Below are 10,540 nucleotides of genomic sequence, written 5' to 3'. Positions count from 1 at the left end.
ATAGATGCCTTCGCCGGATTCAATATCACAATGCTCGGTCACTTTACTCAGTGAGTCACTATTTTGAAGTCTTCTCAACATGCCCGCATACGTTCGTTAGGCAACTCATGTGGAGCCTGGCACTGAGAATTGTTAGAGGATCGAGGCTCTCGAAGGCAAGCCGAATCCTTCAGCAAAGCTACCATTCTCGGTCCACCCGCCTAATGCAGCTATCAGCCTGTGTTGTGGACCGTAAACAAGTCATGGCAACACTCTAAAAAATCGGTTGCTGCTGTGATTCCAGACCTGTGTGCTCCGTTTTGACAGTCATAATTGAACTTCTTGGGGGAGTGTTTACTGGTCGTCGTTGACGTCATTGAGAAGCACCACAGTTTACAATTGTTCGCGAGTAGCATGGATCTCCCCAATCAAGTCTCCCTATTCCCATCGGAACAAATAGCACGAGGAGTTGTTAATGAATTGTTATGTGAGATAGAAGACGACCATTGCCCGACGCAGTCGCTGTTACTAAGCAGAAATTCTGCTGCAGAATAACTCGACCGAGCGCACCATATTCTAATATTATTTAAAATTCAGCGTGAACCCGTCATCCTCCAGGTGCTTCTACTTCGCCATTTTTATGTGGCCAAAGGACCGTAATCCTCACTGTGTCCGAGAAACTGCTGTTTGTGAGTCTCGATGAGCCGTATTGTACTTTCCGCGAGTTTCCCTCCCAGAATCTGCGCCAGCTTGCCGCTGCGACGATCTCTCGTGAAACATGGCGCCAAGCTCTCGACCGATTCAACAATAAAGAGTATCAAATCCGTTTACCACAAGTTATGTTTCGGAAATTTTTCAAATGTGAAGGTTCACTCCAACGATCGATTGGTTTGATCGACACATGCCAAGAGAAGCCCTGAGTTCCGTTGCGGGAGAGCATCTAGCCTCAGGGAGAGTAGATGCTTGCTTCGAGGTATACGTCGCGACTATGACAATACTCTGGTTTCTTTCACCTGATTGCCTCGGCCAGGTGATGGTACGTCTGGCCGAAGCCGAAATTAGGGAGTTATCCGCCATCACTGAGTGTTCACACTGGGTGGAGGAAGTATGGCACCTCCCATAGGATCAGACGGGGCTCAGAACTCATCTCGTTATCGCCGATGAACACTATCGTACAAGCTTAGGTTCTGCATCGTTTACGCGCTATAGAGGATCTCTCCGTTGTGCTTTTCGGGAGTCTCAGCGACTCTGCATTGCCATGGACCGAGAAGTATGCATCAACGCTCAGACACTTATGGGAGTGTTTGAAATATCACGTGACGAGAGAGTTCGAAAATGTCGCCGCGGGTGTTTTCACGAGACGTAAACATCACGAGGACGGGCATTCCCTTTACCGAGAGCCCCCATCAATAATGGCAGAAGCCCCAAGTCAAATATTCACAAGAGTGAGTGGCGGATGAACTCGACGCATATCAGTGAACAATCAATTAACCTCTCTGGCAGGACCCTGGGAGCCGCCGGAGATCCGTCACGCCTACGCATTCTGAGCGAAGCTCGAGTGACCAGCATCAGAGGCGTTCCAGCAGAGAACTGCCTTCAGCACAGCGTAGTCGCGCTCGCAGGCCCAGCATCAAGTTGAAGAGGCGATTGAGCAACACGATTCCTGGGCACGAGGCCAAACAAATTAACGAGGAGTTCTAGTTGTATGGTCGTTGATTTTCTGTCGCATGCCTCTACGAATTTCCCATGGACCGATCGAGCATGTTGCGTGAAGTTATAGACATGATGGTCTTCAGGAAGACTCTTGTGGTGTCATCACATGTGATCAGGTCAAAGTGATGAAGTTTATATTCATAACCAACCAAATTCGTTGCATGAATATCTCAGCGCACAGTGCCAGAAGATATATATCAACGCGCGTTAACGCTCATTCTTAGTGAATTTCATTTGATCTTTATCATCAGTGAGATTTATTATTAGGTTTAATGTGTAACTAGGACAATAAGAGGTCATCTCAGGGAATACCTTAGAGCATTAGGATTCCTAATTTGGAAAACTTGTCTCCATTCCAGCTCTACGCGCATATCACATACGTACGTGACGACGACACCGAGATTAGGCGCGAGAATTCAGTATTGCTCATGTGGCGAGATAGGGGAGAGACACACTCGTACTTCGAGACGCTGATCGATGAAGTCGGACGCTGCGAGACCATAACGTGATCGATTGAAGTTCCCATCGTTCGCATGACAGACACTGACTAGCCGTGCCTCAGTCGAGATACTAGGGCAAGCACCACGATCCGCTCGCAACTAATGCACGCCCGAGTCCCGGCAGATAGATGGTATGATCAACAGGTTCTTCCGATGATGCTACTACCAAGGACTACTTGCATCTTTCAATGGCTGAACACGAGTTGCGATAATCATGCTCAGCCAGTTCCCACTATCACGCATACCAAGCTCCTCGTCGAGGCGTTGACAACTTCACAACAACGCAACACAGTCGGAAAATGATAACAACCAACAGAGGGACAATATTTATGATTTTGCAAGGCAATGGTGGCTCATTTCGATTGGCTTCCCCACAACATGCAAGGGCAAAGACAATCAGAAGTGCGTTAAAAGAACCCTATGCTCGGGTGGAAGGGTAGAGGGAACTTCTGTGGGGCATGCGCGTCTTTCCTTGGGAGGACCATGCTCGGCCAATGCTTCGCCAAAGCGAAAGCACCTGTACAGACCAGCTTGCAATGCACCCTCAATGCTAGTGTGATGATACCGATTCTATCCTCCAAATGCCGTGGCACAAAAGCTGCTATAGCGCTCGATGTTGTAGTGTAAGTGGGGCGGACATCGCTCACTTGAAGCACTGGACTTGAGCGAGATCGAACGATAAGGCGGGGATCTAAGACACAGGAGAATTGCCTTATCATTGTTATTGGGAGGATGTTCTACCATTTATGGTTTTCGAGCTATGCATGGATGTAAATAGACAAGATTCAACTGAAGCGATAGTGAGAGGGAAGCAATTGATAACGCAAAGTAAGGCATAAATAGAAGCATACTGTACGAACTGGACTGTGGGACGAACCGTCTAGGGACCATCACGCTGACAGCAGAAACTGAGGGAGAGGCATACTCGTACTAGGCGGCGAATGAGTGTACTCACTCAATCTGGCTCCCCTCTGATAAGGAACGATAATCAGCCCTATACTTAGCCATCTGCTCCTGACGAAGGGAACAATGTGTCAGCACAAGTGTAGCTAAATAGAATATGAACGACGCTAATCATTAACTTATCTAATCCAACACAGAGTAGGCGTTAGGAGAATGTTCAACTCCTCCTTACAAACATTGAACTCACTTTCAACAACTGCTGCAACTGTTCCCTTCGATGATGATCAGCTCTGTCCAAGCGCATCTCCATTGAAATGTTGTCAGATCGTCGAGGGGAGACGATACCTGATTGGTGTCTTCACGATCTTGCGTACACCCAAGTTCTGTGAGCTCGACGGTTGAGACTGATTCCAGCCGATATCATCGGTCGGAAAGTCAAGCTTATGTCATTTGAAGTTAACGTGGAGCACCTCCTGATCCGATGGCCATGTTATTATGTAGTGTGTGGAGATGGATAAAAAGTTCATGCCAGATCTCAAAGTGTCGAGTTGCATTGTCAAGCTTGAATGCGTAGTGCGTATTGTTGATTGTCACTTGATATGCTAATGTCTAACATAGATTCTCACTGTAGATCTTAATTGTAATATATTGTTAATCTTGATCATAAAACATACTTGAGTTTTCAGAGTCAAATTTGCTTGTAACATGCCATTCTCTCTGAACTTGCCCGGGAAAAGATGTAGTGCAAGATTCTCAATGATATCAATACTCACCATCATCAGATATGTCCCCACACTGGCTGCTCCCAATGCTCGATGTATCACTACTCACATCTGTACACCGTCGCTTCTCCTGCCGACCGCACTCGGCAAGAACCTTCACTCGATCGCCGTCTCTACTGAGAACATCACCGACGTTACAAGACTGCTGCACAACACTCGAGAGATCGTCACCTCGATTCTGAATTCTTCTCCTCGTCAATTCGAAGGCGTTTCAGCCGCTTTCGTACCACTGATACAGCAGGGGAGGTATCGTCAATCTCCGGCGAGGCTTGCAGCACAGACTGCGACTCGCATTCCCCTGAAAATGGTCTCGTTTACCACGAAGAGCGAACTCTCATGCCAATGAACCGCGAGAAAATTTCTCACGTTGTGTGAGTAAAACATCATCAATACGCTGTGACTTAGATTCGCTCGGGGACTGCGGACCATAGTGCATCGACAGGTATTGACAACAGCCACAAGTCTGCGAGATTAACAACACAAAACACAATTGCATGAGAAAAAATGCGCACTGTCGGATTAGGGTGAAATGGTGACTCTATTGCTAGAGTATGAATAATACAACAAGTGATTTCGCTGAGGGAACAGTTGCGAAGTGAATACACACACTGTATGGATCATTCCAAAGGACTCTCCTTTGTGCTTGATGAGGTAGACGGCTCTTCTTGAGGTGCTGAAAAGAGCAATAATCTCTCCGAATGAAATAATACAAATCTCACTATGCTCTGCTCCAATTTCGATATCTGGTTCGCCTATGTGTCTACTGCCAATGACTTCAAGTTCGAATATCGAACCACGACGACTACAAGAGGCCGCGCATTTTGAGTAAACCTACACAAAAACAACTTGCGTACACAAGAACGTCAGTGTGGGAGTATATGCACATGGTCAACTACATAGGTTGATGATAATATGAAAATTCCATGGAAATTTTCGTCGGTTTTTTGCATACCTCTACCCTAATACGTGATTCCCATGATTTAGCGAGGAAACCTCTGAGCTCGGCTGAGGGAGTCAAACATATATTCCAACAACAGGAAACGTAATGCAAACAGCTTGGCAGCTTTCAAGAGACGGTTTTCGAGAGAAACAAAAGTAAACTCACCACGCTGGCGAATATCGAGGCAAAAAATACCAACGATATTATACCACAACTTTGCCGATTAGATATGTCGATGTATGATCCGAACAGGAGCTGTAGACCCACCAAGACTAGGATAAGCGCGATGCCTGAGAGAAATCTCAATAGTAGTAGCGTAGTTCAATATAATAACTAGTGCGTATCAAAGGTATGGTAGTAACATCAAACTGATAGGAATATCACGATCGGCAAAGGGGGGGAGGCTCCTACCATATTTCATGAAAACAAAGAGGTCAGCCAAATAGACGACCAGGAAGTACAAAGATCTCAGAGTTAACATAGCAAATATCGAGGACGAGAAGTTAATGAACCTATGAACATATTCACATCGGACTCAGGCGAGCTCATGTCTGTTACATGTCATCATACTGAGAGATCTTAGCTGTTACTGAATCGACAGCAAATATCACATCTACCACACCAAGAACAATAACCACTATCGATAGAAGGGTAGCCTTATAAACTAGAGGCTCTTGTGATGGACCTTCCTCTGAGCTCCGAGGGATAGTATCTGCAATGATGATGATTGTTTATTACTAAGTATATTGAGCGGATATACAGGGTGTTCGAAAAAAAAAAACCACCACTCGAAATTATCAGACAACTTTTCCCTGTATACAGCTTTCTCTAAATGGTCATAACTTTGTCGAGCATGGAGAGTATGAAATTGATTCAACTACCATTGGAGAGGACTTCAAAACGGTATCCGATTCACATACGCTACGAAAGATAGGCCATTTTTAGAGCACCCTGTATGAGGATGAATGCATGTTAGTATCTTTTCCTATACATGCTTTTCTAACCTATCTTGTTGTATATAATATTCTATAAAATCAGAAGATAATAAGTAGTATGAAAAACATTGACACAGTCTGTTTACTATCCAGACATTAATAACACACATTCTGTTTATAAAATGATGTAACATAGCCATACGTGGATAAGATCAGCGGACATCTTCCCCTTTGCGAGCATTCAAGATATTCCTCAATTCTCCGTCAACTATCTCTCAAATGCTTCCCAGCTGCTGAGCGATGTTCGATGGCACCCATACCATCTGTTCTTCTACTCGCGATATCAATAAGGGTGTATGCTCTACATCATACAAGATCCACGGACTCGTCAAAGTGATCAGAGAACTCTACTGTACTTGATACGGGTCATGACAACGATGCTTCGGGCAACCGGCCGCTTGTCCATGGCTGTAAACGTTGCGCACTAAGTACACCTTCGTAAATTGTTGGCTGATAGGAAAGAGCCTAATCTCCCTCCTCATGGTGTTGGATATTATACCACTCCTTTCTCATATCTGGGTGCGTTTCTGTGTATAGAGTTACTCCGTCCCTGAGCGACGTGTCGTCTTCAGCGTTCACTTTGCGTTTGATGTAGTGATGTCTACACCAACTAAGGAGCTCCGTCCGGCAGACGTCGCCGTAGCATTACGCCGATATACTTTCCCATCAGGTATATCGTGTACAAATATAAATCAATAGAATGCTAGTAGTGATACTTGTGGAAGAGCTACATAAGTAACCGTTCTCTTGTGTGCGTATCATAAAGACACAGCAACGCTCCTGAGTCCGACAGTCGTAGTATAGTCATAACTATACTCTGCTGCTGTGGCCTCACAGATCCCAAATTCAGTTGTTAGTGAAAACTAGGAAAGGATGAGGAACTCTATACTTTTGTCGAAGTGACATAAACGCTGGTCGCATCTTACCATGAATTAGCTCCGACTGATCACACCCTATCGGTGGTCCAACCGTTCCTCGAGGAACTTTCACGACAAATGCTCCGTCAGAGGAATATGCATTGAACAGACGAAGTCTCGAAGTTATACCTGACAACAATAATACTCGGCATTTTCAACCTTGAGAATTTCCTTCCTAGCGAGATTACAACACCACCAATTTAATTCAAATTGTTCAATTTAGAAACTTGCTCCCTGCCCAGCATTTCCCAACGAAATAGAGACAAGTAGATTACACTGTGCACAGGCATTGTTTGGATCGCCCGCTTCCTGGTCATCTGAGTCCGTAGCAGTCTTATACCCACTCCATATGAGAACCTGCTCAAAGAACTCCATCGCTCTATGGTCATTAGGAAAACGATACAATATTCGAGTTAGTCATCAAAACTGTCCCCAGATTTCGATCAATCTGTACAACGACCGTCGTTCAGGGATTTATCGTATCAGTAAAGCGAGCTTCCATGGCAGCTTACCAATCCGAATATATAACGGGTGAATGAGATGAGCTTGAAGAAAGTAGTACCTGAAGAGAGAATTTGCGATTGTTACGGTAGATAAATTAGCACACCTAGGAAGAAGAATAGTAACCTTAGAGCAGCTGCCATACCAATGCCATAGAACAAGGCTCGGTTTACTTGGCACTTCGGTGTGCGGTAGTATTTGAAAATCACCTGGTGAAAAAAAACGTGGCAACACCCAATGAAATCATCTAGACTCATTTTCCACGTAGGACTAGGAACGCATTCTTCGAACAGTTTCCCATGTAAATGCCATCATCACATTAGGAACATTTTCTCCACTGTTCGCAAACTCTGGGGAGCATTTTCTCTCAGAGCTGAATAGGTCCCTTCACACTGATAGTAGTTCTGATAGTCACCACTAGTGTGAGAAAATATGTACATGGTCAACCACATGTGTTGGTGACAACATGAAAACTATGAGGAAATTTTGAGAAATTCTTGTCGGTTTCGTACACTTCTACTCGAATTCGTATACAAACTCCTATACTGAGTGAGAAAACTCCCGAGCTCAGCTGAGGAAAGCGAACATGTATTCCGAAATTGGAAATCACAACTAAGCACATAACCCCTTTAAGAAGTCCCCTTGTGGCCTTGTGTTAAACATCAGCATGATAGTCACAAATCGACTATTCTGAAGGCGTATTGATGCAATTTCATGTACAACTACTTGTTATCACATGAACATACTAATGCCTCTCGTATCACAAGGAATCTACCTACTCCAATTCATTTACTTGGCGATTCTCTCGGCGTGTTCAAGGGGCAGTCCCATGCTAGGCTTTCACAGGCGTGAAACTTGATCCTAGGAACGCTCTCGAAACTCAATGGAGGTCTATGGAACAACCTGTCTGCTACTACTAAGAATGCTAGAGAGTGTAAATCAGAGATGAAATATATGTTCGCTTCCCTCAGCTGAGATCAAGAGTTTCCACACTTACTATAGAAATTTCACGCGGATTCGAATAGAAGTGTCCTGAAAACAATACGAACTTCCTCTGGATTTTCATTTTGTCACCAACACATGTAGTTGACCATGTGCATATATTCCCCCTACACCGATATAATTATCACCTGGAAGAAAAACACGTTGTCCATGCTTAGCATGTACTCGAGAACATACCCGTTGAACCACCCGAATGCCGCCTAAATAGAGAGGAGTGTCTCCAACGATTCGACGGCGTCTACCTCAGAATTGTAGCCATATAGCACATAGACGACAACGTTGAAGAGAAGGCCACTGATCAAGTACATAATACAATACAGCATAGCTCTTCGGGGAGGGACCTCTACTATTTTAGAACCTATAAAGCCGATACCACACCAATTGATAATCGCAAGTTGGAGACGTTGGAATCACTATGCTACTAAGCGATCCGATCTAATAAGAGGAGAATTTGAGAAATTTGTTCGCTTGAGGTTTTCTCACTAATTATAGGAGTTCAGAGTGTACAGAAATCGACAAGAATTTCTCAAAATTTCATAATTTCCCCACCACATGTAGTCGACCATGTGCATAATTTCCCACACTGTCCGACAGTAGAAAACGAGAAAATCATTGAAATGAACTCAGCCAGCGATAAGAATACATAGTCCCCACCTCTATTGATGATAAAGGCATCAATAACTAGCAAGGCCGCCACCGTGGATGCGAACACTACCCAGCATAACACCTACAAACAAGGAGGAGGAGAATTACTATTTCTCAATACCTTCAGGGCGTTGTAGTATTACACTGTTCCCACTAGGGCCACCAGTTGCTGCCACTGGCCTGGCCATAACAAAACTAAACACTTTAAAGCACTCCCCGCAACCGCGATACCGATGGTTTTGAATTCCGCTCTAGCCGTTCACGGGAAAGAAGAAACTGCGCAGACGAAATTGCGAAAAATGGAATCACTCAAGAGCGGAGCGAAGCATTTGCGCATTCGTAGTGAAATCGTATATAACGGTTCCGACACACGATATAAATAAAGTAAGTAAAGACACACGAAAGTGATATCGTATTTTTTACAGGATACTTAAACTACGCTCTTACGAATGGTATGTGTCTCGAGAGCTCAACTGGTGTAGTCGCCGAGAAATACTATGAACGAACTCACAGAGAGTAACAGTGGAGTTTCTTCCCAGTGATATGAAAAACACTAGTGAAAAACATGTTTCACGACTACTGCATAGCGCGCAAATATCATGTTTTCCACCACTTCACGTAAACCGGGTGAAACTCCAGTATATGCTCTGTTCACAAAGAAATCCTCCAGTTTTTAACACTTTTAAATGCTATCACTGCTCTTTCCCGCCCATTGTCTCCTGCTACTATCACATGTTGGCTTATCTCAGGAAGTAAAGCCCTTCGATACCCATTCCTTATCTGTGTACCTCTCTAGTACGTCTCCTCTTATTCGGTCTTCTACTACGATCATTTTACTCAGGTAAAACCAACAACAGTGATATTGCAAACGGCGTGCATTACGAGAGGGGCGTTGAGGACGACTCAGCTGCGGCTAAAGGGTAGGCCACGACAGTATGGGATGATATGTACGTGGTGAACTACAAAAATTGTAAGGAATTTTAGGGAAATTCTCGTTGGTTTCTGTACCCTTAATCGTGTGTAAACTTGTATAATAAGCGAGGGAGGCTGAGGAAAGCGAACATATAATGCAACAGTATGCTAGGAAGAACCGACTCCTTGATGATGCCTTAACACCACTGGATACAACTTCTCATACAAAGAACTATCTGACAACCTCTACTATGCTTTGGTGTTGCAACATGTCCCTGTGACACAATGAGTCATGCGAAATGTGAATATGAAAATCATGTATACCTACTGGTCATAACTATGACCCTTCCTTTTTTCTTGTAGTCTCATTATGTAGGTACTTCGAAGACTCACTCTTCTCGCGAGGATGGGGGGTTTTGGAAATCTGTAAGTCAGTTTCCCTCCAACAACAGTACTGCGGCCTTTTTCGGAGATTCCTGTACATAGTCTTCGATCCTTACCTCGACGTCATGCTCGACGTAGTGACGAATAAGTACCCAGTTGAACTCAACAAATCAAATTGATAGGTCTAGAATGCGAGTCCCTCAAAAACGGTGTGGGAAAATATGCGCATGGTCATTACTTGTGTTGTTGACAACACGTATTTCATATTAGGAAGATTTCGAGAAAAAAATCTTGTTGATTTCCATACACTTCTACCCGAACTCAGCTGAGGGACGTATACTCTTCCAACACTGCCCTTCCACTATCG

At 44.4% G+C, this 10,540-nt stretch overlaps 2 protein-coding genes across 2 annotated transcripts in view; one reads left to right on the top strand and one right to left on the bottom strand.

The window, feature by feature from the left end:
- Positions 1 to 4,407: 4,407 nt before the first annotated feature.
- Positions 4,408 to 9,065, bottom strand: Pmar_PMAR014519 (Tellurium resistance protein terC, putative; the record flags this gene model as incomplete). Its single annotated transcript, XM_002779377.1, has 13 exons — positions 4,408 to 4,550; positions 4,597 to 4,708; positions 4,983 to 5,107; positions 5,229 to 5,329; positions 5,376 to 5,529; positions 6,739 to 6,858; positions 7,005 to 7,086; positions 7,242 to 7,291; positions 7,337 to 7,439; positions 8,361 to 8,432; positions 8,475 to 8,590; positions 8,887 to 8,959; positions 9,021 to 9,065. 13 exons carry the CDS (start codon positions 9,063 to 9,065, stop codon positions 4,495 to 4,497), a joined length of 1,209 nt encoding a protein of 402 aa, XP_002779423.1. The 3' UTR covers positions 4,408 to 4,494.
- A 498-nt stretch (positions 9,066 to 9,563) lies between these two features.
- The window catches only part of Pmar_PMAR014518 (conserved hypothetical protein), a gene marked incomplete at its 5' end in the record, with an annotated part of 5,832 nt that continues 4,855 nt past the window's right edge, over positions 9,564 to 10,540 (top strand). The window contains 3 exons of the mRNA XM_002779376.1: positions 9,564 to 9,672; positions 9,719 to 9,797; positions 10,166 to 10,215. Of these exons, the coding sequence (XP_002779422.1) occupies positions 9,564 to 9,672; positions 9,719 to 9,797; positions 10,166 to 10,215 (238 nt within the window). The remainder of the gene's footprint in view (positions 9,673 to 9,718; positions 9,798 to 10,165; positions 10,216 to 10,540) is intronic.

Source organism: Perkinsus marinus (assembly GCF_000006405.1).
Source record: "Perkinsus marinus ATCC 50983 genomic scaffold scf_1104296947560, whole genome shotgun sequence".
NCBI lineage: Eukaryota > Perkinsozoa > Perkinsida > Perkinsidae > Perkinsus > Perkinsus marinus.
This window is presented reverse-complemented; position numbering and strand designations above follow the sequence as displayed.